We start from the raw sequence: 14,334 nt of genomic DNA on the forward strand, positions 1-14,334 counted from the left end.
ATAGATAGATAGATAGACAGTAAAGTAACAGTAAGTACATGGCCAAACCTAACTGTTGTTTTCTTATCATTTCAATAAAAAGTATTTATTATATCTAATATTTATTTAGGTAATTACTGTTGGAGAATGTAGTTAGTTGTAGGTTATTTTATAAGTTAAAAGGACAGTGTGTGTGTGTGTGTGTGTGTGTGTGTTTCCCCCCTCAGGAATATCCGGGTCTTTGTAATGGCGTCGCTCTCCATTCGGAAGCCATTTTGGATGCGCCTGAGCTTCTCCAGTATAAGCTCTACAGCACCGCTGTGTGTTTGGGGAAAACTTGTGGGATAAAAAAAAAAAAGGACCATATTTCCGGTCGGTTTGTAGCGGAAAATATGCCGGTATTAAACTGTTCCGTCGTGTCGATATGAAATCTTGGACATCCGTGAAGTCGCTTTGTGCTTCTTGTGCCGCTTCTCCACACGGAGCGACGCTTTTATTTACTAAATCAGGCCGATAGTCAGAGGCCATGGACCCCTTGTTTGCCTTCATGTGTCGCCGGTCGTTTGTTTTTAAATCGTAAATGCTTTCCAAAAGAAAGAAAAAGAAATCCTAACAGACACTTCTTTTCGGTCTCCCTCCATCTCACTGAGGGAACATGTTGGCTCGCTGGGTGACATTAGCACTTATTCGGGGAAGTTTGTTTGCAGGTAAGAACTCAGTCAGTCTGCATTGTTGTGATTTATAAATAAGCTTCGTGCCTGATATAACAAATAATTGAACACGTGACCTTTAATCAAATACAATACCCTCCTGTGACAATCTTAAACCAATGAAATTGAAATGTTGCAGCGTTTTAATTTGCCTTGTTACGGATTACAGTTCAATCATCATTAGATTTGATTACCTATTTGTTAACTTCTCTCTCATTTGTTTGTCATTTTCTATAATTGGACCGATCAATGATAAAAACGTGTGTATACATATATATGTATATATGTATGTGTGTGAGTATGTAAAAGAGAGTTTGATACACATCATGAAAAGCTGCTGCTTTTAAACTATTAAACCAGCTTCGTCCACTAGATGGCGCTGTTTCGTTCGATGCGCATGTGTAGAACGACATGCTAACTTCAATAATATACTACTGGTTTCTCGAAAGTTATTGCTGCATTAAATTTTTTTATTAGGATTTTTTTTTTAACTAAATTGTTTAATCCATTAAATAATTTTTTTTTTTACCTGATTTGTCTTTTATTTAATAATCATTTGGAATCTGATTAGCCTGTAGGTCTTATGAGTGTGTGTGATTATTTTTATTGCTATATAAGTCAATAGGGAGAACATGATTTGTTATGGGTCTGGTTTGTAATTAACTTTTTCTTTTTTTCAGGCAGGAAAACACATTTTCTGGAGTTTCTAAATCTAATTTATATAAGAATATATAAGTCAAACAAAATCATGACTACAAAAAGAAATAACAGTGGTTTGTGATTTCCACCATTAAAAAAACAACAAAAACAAAATAATGTTACCCGTAAAAATAATCCACAAATAGTTTTTAGTTTATTAAAATCTGCTTTAGAATTGGCAGAGCGTAGGTGAGATTCTTTAACAAAAACACTCATATGACACCTCGGCAGCAGGCCAGGATGTGGCAATGTGATCTGGATCAGTGAACTCCACAGGGGAGCGGCAACTTGCGTATAAAACTCCTGCTTTCTTCTGTGTGTGTGTGTGTGTGTGTGTGTGTGTGTGTGTGTGTGTGTGTGTGAGAGAGAGAGAGGGTGGCAGATATTTTTGGAGAGGTTAATGATGTAGTTTACTCTTATATGACTTGAATTAGTAAGAGGAAAAGAAAAAAAGCGAGCTGCCTCTCTCCCTTGTGTTTGTGTGGTGAGGGGGGTTACGTGGTTAGTAAAAGATTGGTAACCGATTGGGGGATGGGTGACCTCTTATCTTTATGAAGTTTAGAATGGGACTAAATGTTTTGTGTTTGTTTTAAAAATGATTGTGTGATGAAAGTTACAAAGTACAACATTGTTTTTTAGGTCCCGGGCAAGGCGAGGTCGGCACCAGAGAGTGCGTGTATTATAATGACAACTGGCGAGCTGAGAAGACTAATCAGAGTGGCTACGAGAGATGTGAGGGAGAAAAGGACAAGCGAAAGCACTGCTACGCATCCTGGATTAATTCCTCAGGAACCATACACCTGGTAAAAAAGGGCTGCTGGCTCGATGACTTCAACTGCTACGACAGGTGAAACATTACACCCGAGAAAAAAGTTCTCTCAACAACTTCCATTGTGGCCTTTTTAACCAGTATCCTCATCTCTTTCTCTCTCTCTCTCTTTCTCTCTCTCTGTGTGTGTGTGTGTGTGTGTGTGTGTGTGTGTGTGTGTGTGTGTGTGTGTGTGAGCAGACAGGAGTGTGTGGCCACAGAGGAAAGCCCTCAGGTGTTTTTCTGCTGCTGTGAGGGTAATTACTGCAATGAAAGATTCATACACCTGCCTGAAGTCACCACTCCTGCAGGTGAGACTCCACAGAGACCAATGTCTGGTTTATCTGTAGCAAAATGGGCTTTAAATGGAGGCAAAAAAAACCCCCACGTCATTTCCGTCTGCCTTTTATTTACTTTCCCCCTCTTTGAAATGTTGCGACAATGACAAAAAAAAATGCAGCACCGCTTCCGAAAGCCTACATTTTTACATTTATTTATTTTGGAAAGCATTTTCAAGAAGTTTTCATTGATTGAAAACGCAGTCTCAGTATGGACGGAAGGCCAAAACGTAGAGAAAAATATGCCTTCGAGTGAAAACGTATTAGTGTGGACATGGCCTTTGGCAAATCAGGTCTTCACAAGGCATATCTTGTGCACATGGACATTGTTGTACTGAAACGTGTTTGGACAGAACACTTTTATGTCTAGTAAAGTCATATTGTACTTTCTTTTTTTTTTTTTACACAAATCCACACAACTGTGTACTTCGAGCCTTTTGATGGTGTTTGTGGAAAACCCACATGGAGGTAATGGTCATATATTGTACATTGTTGCTGATTGTCAATATATGGCCTAAATGATGTGCTTTTTAAAAATATTACCAAATCTTTGTTGATATTGTGTGGTAATTGTTGGAGGTCGATAGTGGATTTTACTGGTTGACTGACTTGCAGATATCTGACTAATCAACCAATAGATTTTAAAATGGAAACTGGATAAAAAAAACTTAACACAACACTCTGTGTAAAATAGTACAAAACTTTATTACAAAATTAAAAAACAGTATTGAATCATGAAAATGTGGTAATTGAAATGAATATAAATATATGAATTAATAAATAGAATGAATAAATGATAAATAATAGATGTAATATAGCGCTCTCCGTGCAGCACACGGTCTCTCGTGTAAAAACAAACAGCATGTGATGTTAGTGATTCACCTCTAGAGGCCACTCTTTAGCCAGAAAAAACTACCGGTATGTGTTTTTGCTGTTAGCCGATAGTTCAAGCAATCGATCATCTTTGCCGAATAATCAGCAAAAAGATGAATCTTCTTTTTATCTCTAGTAATTATGACTTTTAGTCTTTAAGGATTATAATGAGTGGTTGAACTGTTCACACAATTTTTGTTTTGTGTTTTCAGTTAAGATCCAGCCTCCTCCGGTGGGTCTATCCATACTTGGTGTGTTGGCATACTCTCTAATTCCTCTGCTTGTGCTGTCTCTGGCTTTGGTACTCGCATGCTGGACTTACCACCAGCGCAAAGCTCCATATGGCCATGTGGATATTAACCAGGTGTGATGCTTTATTTATAGCCCTTTTTGTTTCATTTATTTTTCTGAATAATACGTTGTTAATGACGTTTAATTGTGTGTTGTGATATTGAGCTCATGTTTTTTTTCATGTAGGGTGTGGGTCCCGCTCCTCCATCTCCTCTGGTGGGACTGAAACCACTGCAGCTTCTGGAGTTGAAAGCAAGGGGGCGCTTTGGGTGTGTGTGGAAGGCTCAGCTACAAACGGAATATGTTGCTGTCAAAATCTTCCCTGTTCAGGTAAGCATATGAAACCTTTTCTGAATTTGATTGTAGCATCTCAAGTGTTTATGAATTGCAACCTGTAACTGCAGGATGTTTGGGTGGATTTACACAAGGTAATTTGAGCCTCTCCATAGTTCTAGAGCTACAACCAGATGTGTTCATGACACGACTTAATTATTATTTGTGTTGTGTCCAGGATAAGCAATCATGGCAGAATGAGAGAGAAATTTACCTCACTGAGGGACTGAGGCATGAGAACCTGCTACGCTACATCTCTGCTGAGAAACGAGGAACCAACCTGCAAATGGAGCTCTGGCTCGTCACTGAATTTCATGAAAGGGTCAGACATGCATTCATTTGAAGTTCTGTCTTCTCGTGCAGGAGATGTCTCTAATTGAGCCTAAGCGTTACATTTACGGTTTGCAGAATTTAGCTTGTATGTAAATATGCAAATGTTTCACTTTGTCTAAACATCTCGATGTGATTTTTGTAGCAACTCTTTTGAATTTAGGATAAATTAAATGATATCTGAATTCAGAAATTGTGTGTTATGCCTTTTTCTTATATAATCCTATACTTGTGTCTCTGTGTGTGCTCTAGGGATCTTTAACAGACTACCTCAAGGGGAATGTGGTGAACTGGACTGAGTTGTGCCACATTGCAGAGAGCATGGCCCGAGGCCTGGCCTTCCTACATGAGGATCTGTCCTACAGACTGGAAGGGCCAAAACCAGCAATTGCACACAGGTATAATTTACCTGTGTACATTTTTCTGGCTGATTACTGTCATTAAACCTTCAATGACAAGTTAACTTTGAAAAAGAAGGAAAATAGTATATAAATATTATAATCTATAACTAAGACTTTACAGGACGGGGCTAGCTGACAGAGAGAAAAGGACACTTATTGATTATTGCTTATTTTAGCCATTCTGGTGTAGAATTCTGAGAATATGTGTGCTTTCATTTATCTGTGGAATCACATTTAGGCCTCTTTGGAGATAAATCAGTGGTGCCCAGCATAGCGAAGAAGAAAAAAAATGCATTTACTCTTATTAAGATTGGTTGCGTCACAGCTCCCAGTAAGATCACACGCAATTAGAAATACACCAAACCCCCTGATCTATAAGATTAGATTGATGGGATGATTGAAACTGCATCATATGAGAGCATGTTTGGGACACTGCAAGGTGAGGAAATAATGAAAGAGAAACACGGACTCATTTTTGGCAGCATATAAAAATGGTTTGATATGGTTTAATTTCCACATGCCCTGGTTTTGTTCAATTGACGGCGACTAGTGACTCAATAAATAATTGATCGGAAAGGTGAATGTTGAGTACTGTAGCGATTTGACTTTTAAACAATAAAAACAAAAGTTAAATTACATATAAAAAATGTAAGGGGTTGAAGAGTTGAAACCCATGGGGTGTGTGTGTGGACCGTTTTCACTCTTGTTCCTCAGGGACTTTAAGAGTAAGAATGTGCTGCTCAGGACCGATTTGACTGCTGTAATTGGAGACTTTGGTCTGGCTGTGCGTTTCGAACCGGGGAAGCCACCAGGAGATACTCACGGCCAGGTAAAAGTATCAACGAATATACTAAAGTTAAACTATCTCGAGATACAACTCTAACATGAGACTGAGCTTAAACATGTCCTTGTGTGTGCGCGCGCACCGCTTTAGGTTGGTACTAGGCGCTACATGGCACCGGAGGTGCTGGAGGGTGCCATCAATTTTCACAGGGATGCATTTTTGAGGATTGATATGTACTCTCTGGGCCTGGTGATCTGGGAGCTGTTGTCTCGCTGCACTGCTGCTGATGGTGAGTGTTTTACCAAACTGGGCTAAATATAAATAACTGTCCCAACAAGAAATCAGGTTTCAGTTTTATCTCCTTATTCACAAATGTAAGAAACAACTGGACAGTATGATTTCAGCCTGCAGTGTCATGTTTGCGAACAAGTTAACCAGCTCTTATTGCCTGAAGATGCTCGGTTTTCTATTTTTACAAAATACAACTAGCTAGCCATTCATCTTGGTATTGTATCAAGTTTTGATGCATCAGAATTCATGAATTCAAATCAGAAATTGTAGTTTTCTGGTGCCAAAGGATTTGGGTGTTCATGCAGGTGAGGTGTAATCACTTCTCACAACAAGGTAAATGTGTGTAATGTTGTGTTACTGGCTTGTGCAGGGTCTGTACATGAGTACATGCTCCCGTTTGAAGAGGAGCTGGGTCACCACCCATCTCTGGAGGATCTGCAGGACGTGGTTGTCCATAAGAAGATGAGGCCCATACTGAAGGACTGCTGGCTCAAACATCCGGTAAAGCTTTTTTTTTCTTTTCATTACAAACGCATCATTAAAACCATCTCATTTAAAAAGCATGATGGCTACGTTGTCTCTATATCCAGATTTGTTAGCTTGGATGATGGTAAAACGTTGAAGTAAATTTGAATGATAAACGATTTAGAATAAAAGCCTTTTTTTCTTTCTTCATTTCATTTCTCATTGATGTGCGCACTGTTCACGAGATACCATGAGATTTTTCAAGCACTCACTTTTCATAACATGCCGAGTTCCTCAGCCGACGAGTACAGAGGTGTTACTGTAGTAACATTTTGTTGTGTGTATTTTAGGGATTGGCCCAGATGTGTGAGACAGTGGAAGAGTGCTGGGACCACGACGCAGAGGCCCGTCTGTCCGCAGGCTGTGTGGAAGAACGCATCATCACCATCGCCAGGGCAACCAACACCATTAATATTTCTACCTCAGACTGTCTGGTTTCCATGGTGGTGATAGACAGTGACTCGATTCTACCCCTCAAAGAGGAGAGCGTTTGATTTGCTGTCAGTCAGTGGTCAGTGGTGTGGCAGGAACTAGAGAACACTACACCTGTAACCTCTCCAGTAATGTGAACTCTGCTGCTGTTTTTTATAGATTCACATAAAGATCTGCAAACAAAATACTGAGAGTCGGAAGTCCAAATAATAAGGATGAAATCAGGCTTTGTTCCAAAAATTGTGTGCTCGGGCATACACAAACCTAAGCTGTGCTCGCTCGAGGAATTCTGCCATTTCACCCATGAATTTCAGGAGCAAGTTTTTTTTTTTTTCTTTCTTTTAAAGTCTGTCTTGATTATTTTGCTTGTGGATCTTTTTAAATATTCTTTTGCACAAGTTGCGCCACCGTACCAGCCATTCGGATGACTTTTAACAAACCTCACACTACATCAGCTGTTCCTTTGCATCCGGAAAGCACAAAAACGCAACACAACCCAAAGCCTCGTACAGCAATCAAATGACCTTTTCACAGTGCTTTCACAGTGCAGTCGTTACCTCGTGTCTCCGCTGACTTTTAGGATTCGAATGTGAATTGTAATTTTTCCTAACCGCAGCAGCCAATTCCGCAAATGCCTCCATTCTAAAGACTTGACTCGTGAAAACCTACATTCCTCACTCGTCTTTATGCTGTGGATTAGTGACGGCGGAGCGATAAGCGCAAGACTGTAACGCAAAAGTAACCTCTGTTCGATCAAGTACCTCTCTTACTATTCAGTGATCGTATTACTTTTCAATAGTTGCTAGAATCTTTTGTTTCTTTGTGAAAGTGTGTGGCGTGTTTTTTTTTGTTTTTTTTAAAGGAAATGCTTGGTAGGGATTTGTAATGGGCAGATGTCAGGAACACTGGAATTGAAAGACAGCAGGACTGTTTGGTTGTCTTCAGTATTTGCTATATTTAAGCATAAAGCCTCTGATGATCTGGAACAGTTTGTTCAGGCGGATCATCTCGGTGCTTGGTGGCCTGGGAAGAACTGGGGGGAAAAGCGATGAGCCAAAAAGCCAGTAATATAAATCTCTACATAAAAAAAACACGTGAAATGTTCATTTAGTCAACGTTCTAACTTTGTTTGTCCTTATGCAAAGATCGTGCTGTGTAAGCAGCCAGTCTAACAAACAAACAGTAAAATCAGTCAGCCTAGGGTGTTGATCTCACACCGAACACCAGGCTTTATTATGATAATTATGTGCCGTAGTGAAAAAGACTTGCGCCTCATATATTGAGTTTCTAATCAGACACCTGCTGTCATCAAAACAGAGAAGAAACCACACTACCGGCAATGGGAAAGAATGTTTATCAGTGTTTGACTGAATAAAATCAGTAAAATGCTACAAAAATCAGTTTTCCCAGGCCACCATTCATATATTTATAAGTTTATGAACCCCGGCATAGCGTCTCCGGTTTGAACGTAGTGACACGTAGATGCCTTCGTGCTTTCGTATTGCACCTACATATAAAGGGCAGGGCCTCTGAAAGTGTGTAGGTGAACGCGTGATGTGTGCTTTATAGACAGGTGCTGCCTTTCGAATGAGCAATAGCACTGATGCTGCAGGATTAATGAGGGTGGTTGTATTTGTGATGTAATGTACTACTCAGGTAAACGTGTGCTTGTATGTGACTGGTAACTGTGAGATATGTGTCTCTTTGTGTGTGTGTAGTTTTAATTTTTTTTAGCAATAGAGCTCAGCTGTAGGAACCTCTCAGTGGCGTGATACTCAGTAGACTTGGTGCTCTGTGTTCCTACCTACCACTCCCTCAGAAACCAGGCTCAATGGATCGCATCTGGCTGAGAATTAGACGTTTAGTATTAATATACACAATTCTGACCTCATTTAGGTGAGTGTTTTATTGCCTTTTGTGGTAGAAATGTCAATAAATATATGGCTACCTTTTTTTTTATGAGAGTTGATTTCTGTAGAAAGTGGGATTTGTGATTCTATTACAGCTAACGGGTCTGATGACGGGTCCGTTTTCTGTGCACAGAGTAGCAATTACATTTTCTCCTTTATTGTTTTTTTTTTTTTTTTATTATTATTATATAAATGATGGAACCTACCTCAGTTCAACCACTCTGGAATAATGGTTGTTTCCAAACATTTGTACATTTTTTCATGTATGTTTTTATTGGATTTTTGTGTGTGTGTGTGTTACTGTTATAGCCTGTATACAACAGCAGAATCCCCAACCTCTACCTTAGTCCATTCAATCAGCATGACTACCACTCATAAATGTATACTGACATCAGGGATTTGAAGGTAAACCTATAAAGTATTACAGCTGCCTGAAGGTTAGAATGTGCCAAATAAATGTTTACATGGATTAAAGCAATTTTTACATGGATACATACAAAAACATACAAATTATAAACGTGGTCTTGACACTAGAACTATGAAGCTAAATGTAAATCTGACTTAATTGCTTGAATCCATGTCCTTTTACACAAAGCTTTTTGTTTTCAGGGAAATTTCTAATTGCAAGCTTTACTCGAACACTAACCATCACCATATGCTTCCATTTAGTTTTAATACATACTCAATACTTTTATGAATGGTTCAGCAGTCGGGAAACATATTAAAAGACAAAGAATTTGACCTGCACATCTGGGGCATGTTTTTCCAGCATCAATTTTTAATCATACCAAGGTACCAATAGATCATTATCTTTTGAAATATTTTATTTGAAACATGGCTTGTTTTTTCCTTCTTTCTCAAGTCCTAAGGTCTAAAATGGCACTGTTTTTAAATGGGAAATAACATGATTTAAAAAAAGAAATCACATAAATGTACATCTCTGCATGTGGGTTTTATTCCAGGTTAAAAGCAGTGTGTGTGGGTTTTTTATGATTCTAGGTCTGTGCCTAAAGAATTCATACATAAAATGTTTCTCAGAATCTTAAATCTGCACACTTTGGCTCTTGTTACTTTAATAACTGATTCTTTTTCCCTACAACTCTCATTCAGTGCAAAGAAAAATTAAGAAATGTGTTCATCATACGAATTTGTGATCGTTTTTGTACTGCATTCTAAAAGAAATATATATCTAGAAAGTATGTACAAACCTCTGTGTGTGTCTGGTGCCAAGTAGGACCATCAGTGTTCCTGTTTTCCCAGACTGAAAGATACCTGATGTTAAGGGTTATAATTGGTTTTAAGTTGGTGCTTGTGTGATTCTGTTGTATCACTGTTTATCAGGTTATTTTAGTTTACTGCCAAATCCAGAATTTCACCTCATTAAAGTACAGCAAACAAGTTGTATTTGATTTACCTCACCTTTGGTGTGTGCATCTTTTCTTCTTCCCCTGATACTTTTAGTTCCAGTGTGAATCGGTTGCAGGACGTAATACAGTCTGGCAGTGATGAAACACTTTACTTCTACCTTTAATATTTGAGAAGAAACACACTTTGGGTTCTTTTTTGAGAGTGCTGTAGAGTAAGATAAAGGTAATGCTATTCCAATCTATTTTCGATGCAGACCCGGCTGAAAGCGAAATGCCTTAAAATGCCCATTGAAAGTTGTTCAGAGTCTGCGCTCACTGTCTGAATTCTGAATCTGTATTTGCGATTTCTCTCATCATAATTTCCATTGTTAATGTTACAATTAGAAATTTTTTTTATTGTTGCAAAAGTGCACACCTCACAACAGATTCAGTCATGGATTGAATTTTATTTATTTATTTATTTTATCTATATTACTTGCTATTGCAATTAAATTTGTAAAGGTGTTCCTTCAATTAAAAACAACTAGAGATTTATATCCCCTTGTATTTTTTTTAACTACACAAGAATCCCCCCACTTCACCCCTGCTAAAAACTAAACGCAAAAAAAAAAAACCTGAAGTACATTTTAATTGAAGTAGCTACTTTTATTTGAGTAGAATATTTTATTACTCTTTCCACCGCTGCTTAATCTAAATATAGAGCTGAATAGAACTGCAGTGTGACTTTCTCTCCTTGGTTTTTTAGGTCATTAAGTTCTATTGTGACTGTCACTGCCAACTCAGGATTTAATTGTAGTAAATGACAAAATGGCCAATCTTTCTGTTCCTCACTATAAAAGAGGGAAAGGGAATTCAGCAGGCAGAAATCTTGTTCTCCTGTTGCCAAGGTCCCCAGAGTCTACAATCGTAAGCAACCAGCCACATTACCTGTGTTTATTTTATTGGCTTAACAAAGGATTTTTATGATTTTAGCATCGACTTCACTATAAAGACAATTTTGCATTTCTCTGTGAAAATATATAGTAAATTCAGTGTAAACTGTTCCTGGAAATGGACACATCTTTCCTGTCTTCTGTATCAACATTTAATATGCTGATACAGGAGACAGAAAAGATGTCCATTTCCATGGATTCTCTACAGATAACGGAGCGACTGCCTACACAGCTCATTCACCCTCACTTTTCTTCTCCTTAAATGAGTCTAATAGCTCTGAAGTCTATATATGTTTTAACCTGGCTCAGCACTCACATCACTCACCACTTAAGACTAAATTAATGTAGACCTAATTGTTTCACTCTGATTATCCTGCAGCTGCCACCCACATTTTTGCTTCTTTCTTGTGCCATTTCTGTCCTATTTTCTGTCACATTTTATTTAGTTTGTTTCTTCTTATGATTGATCATCACAACAGTACAGGCATATTATAGAATAATATAGTCCTTAAGCGTCCTATTACCACCCCCCAACACTGATTAATTTCCCAAAACCTGGCAACATTTACAATTTTTGATTTATTAATAAAAGTCCTGTTGCCAGTCTCTCTGTTTTTCTTTCTCTTAAAGTAAGAACACGTCATGCTATAAAGAACCTTTTCTTACATGTCCCTGTGAAGACATTAGGAATACATAAAAAGCATTGTGTTATGAGAGTTTTTAGTAAAACCTAAATACTTTTTATACAGGCATAAATATTATTACAAATATTCAATATGAATGTGTTCCGATACGGTTTAACCCCGGTGAAAGCTTTTGTCCCTTTCACAAAGTCACACTCCATCTGTTAGCAGCTCTGGATTATAAAAAAAATAAAATAAAATGCAGCTCAGAGGGCGTGTGTGTGTGTGTGTGTGTGTGTGTGTGTGTGTGTGTGTGTGTGTGTGTGTGTGTGTGTGTGTGTGTGTGTGTGTGTGTGTGTGTGTGTGTGTGTGTGTGTGTGTGTGTGTGTGTGTGTGTGTGTGTGTACTGTAGACACCTTTTCTTTTTACCCCTGAATCAAATCTCAAATGTGGTATTTGGAATGTTGTCATGCAGTAATACAGGGCCTCAGCATGTGCAAATGTATTGCTGTAATTACCAATAGTGCATTTTTAATCCTTTGTAATATTTGCAGTGGAGAAAAGCTTAATCCTGGCCACATGTTCAAATGTTTACACATCTGATCAATTACCAAAACACAGTCATGAAGAATGCAGTTCTATTTAGTGCTGATGCTGATATAGTAAATAATGCATCTGTCTAGTCGTTTTCATATATCTCTGTTTAACAGCAGTATACAGAAACACTGTGTATTATGGGGAAAGGGGGAACTGAGGAGAAACACGGGTGTGTGTTTGCATACGTAATTAAAACAAGTAATTTTTCCTCCTGCTGCACTGAGATAATCATCAAGGTCCAGCTGGTCACAGAGGGATTTGATCATTCTCTTCATCGCAGGAGAAGGTTAAGCTCTCAGGCAAATTGCTAAATTGGCTGTCTTTTTTTTTTTTTTTTTTTAAGCCCTCAAAAAAATAAAAATACAAATAAAAACAAAATACACCTCTATAGCTCTTACATAAAAATGGTAAAATTGCAGTCTAGCCTTAAAGTTTAGAAAGATCATTATATCTTAGTGGGATGGTTTCATTCAAAACAGCACTATCTGGATTTTAACCCTTTTAGAAGGCATCAAAGACTTTACAGGGGTTCTGTTAGATTAGCAAACTCAAGAACAGGTTCCTATCAGGTGTCACCCTGTTCTCAAACATTTCCACTCCGACCCTGTTTTCCCCCTCGTGTACTGTACATAATGAACAAACTCTGCACTTGTCATGTACTGTGATTTGCACTACAATGTTACTTGCCTTCTATGTCATTCTCTACCTTTTCTGTATCGTCACCTGATAATCGCTGGACATTATAAACCTATTTCTCTGCACATCCATATTTGCATACCGTGTCATTTCCAATTAACTGCTCATCAACCTGATGTGTGTGTGTGTGTGTATGTGTACTGTATATGTATATAATTGTTGCAATGTACAGTATAGTAATTAAATGATACTAATGACATCATAATTCCATAACTCAGATCATGCTTTGAAAAATTTAGCGCTAACCGATTTTGCGCATTTTAATTCCCCAAATATAATAATATATTACAAACACCTGATATTGTTTTCTTCTTCTGAATTATTTTTAATGTTCTGAATGAAACATAATATGGAGAAAATCTGCTCACAGTGTCAGAGACACATACAGGCAACAAATTAAAGGGAAAAAAAAAACATTAACTGTAAAGTTTTGCCCAAAACAGCTTTAATGCACCTGTGCACCCACTTAGAACTGCACAGGAGAGATAAACATCATTCTTCCTGAAGAAAGCATTCATCAAGAAAGAAATGCTTCATTAAAGAATAATATTGATCAGTCTGAAGAACTTTGTACTAATTTGCAGCTTTCCTTTTTAGGTGGACACAAACCATGCCAGCATGCCTTTCCACTGCATAACAATGTCATCTGTTTTCCTTAGACTTTCCACCTGCCTGTTAGAAAAGTTTAATAATAAATGAACTGAATTTGTATATTCAATCACCCTTTTCATAAATATATATTTCATTTTAAAGTGTATATAAGACTTGACAGTAAATTCTTATATTAGTAAATCAAAGCCTTTAATATGCCTCCTGATGCACATTTTCCCAAGCTAAGTCATGTCTAGATGCGACATCCATCAGCAGGCATGTACTGCAGAGCTCAGCATGAAAATAGCTCTTAAATCAACCTAGAGAGAATGTTTTGACTCAAAAGTCTTATATAATGGCATTAGTGCAACGCTTTGACAAAATACAAAATACCTTCCAATGCCACATTCTCCCTTGATTTAATTCTATTCCTAAATTTTTTTTTCATGTTAACAACCTTATCCCAGACACCTCTGGCAAAAATACAACTAGAGGGAGTTACAATGATACTATCATAATTTGAAAATAACATTGAAACATGGCCTAGCCTATGCAGGAGTCTTAAAGAATGGTGATCAATATGGAGTAGTATACTGAGCGATTTACAGTACTGTAAAGTATAAACTTTACAGTATACATGTATGTAAATGAGCATGTGCACGAGTGGAGGCTGGAGCTGGAGGTGCTCTGTTTCAGAGTCCGGTGACACCAATAAAAAGTAGAGAAACGAGAGTTAAAATCGGACTTTAAAACACCAAAAACACAGACCTCTGGCGGGAGTCAGGCATCTCACAGGGCAGGAGTCTTACCATATCGTACAATAA

General features: G+C 37.9%; 1 protein-coding gene across 1 annotated transcript; it reads left to right on the top strand.

Annotated features, from left to right (window-relative positions):
- The first annotated feature begins 228 nt into the window (after window positions 1-228).
- Window positions 229-10,122, top strand: acvr2bb (activin A receptor type 2Bb). The gene is made up of 11 exons (XM_083524881.1): window positions 229-686; window positions 2,028-2,235; window positions 2,398-2,507; window positions 3,620-3,771; window positions 3,885-4,028; window positions 4,210-4,353; window positions 4,614-4,759; window positions 5,477-5,591; window positions 5,697-5,835; window positions 6,208-6,338; window positions 6,653-10,122. Exons 1-11 carry the CDS (start codon window positions 635-637, stop codon window positions 6,854-6,856), a joined length of 1,545 nt encoding a protein of 514 aa, XP_083381007.1. The 5' UTR covers window positions 229-634; the 3' UTR covers window positions 6,857-10,122.
- The last annotated feature ends 4,212 nt before the right edge of the window (window positions 10,123-14,334 follow it).

Source organism: Silurus aristotelis (assembly GCF_946808225.1).
Source record: "Silurus aristotelis genome assembly, chromosome: 22".
NCBI lineage: Eukaryota > Metazoa > Chordata > Actinopteri > Siluriformes > Siluridae > Silurus > Silurus aristotelis.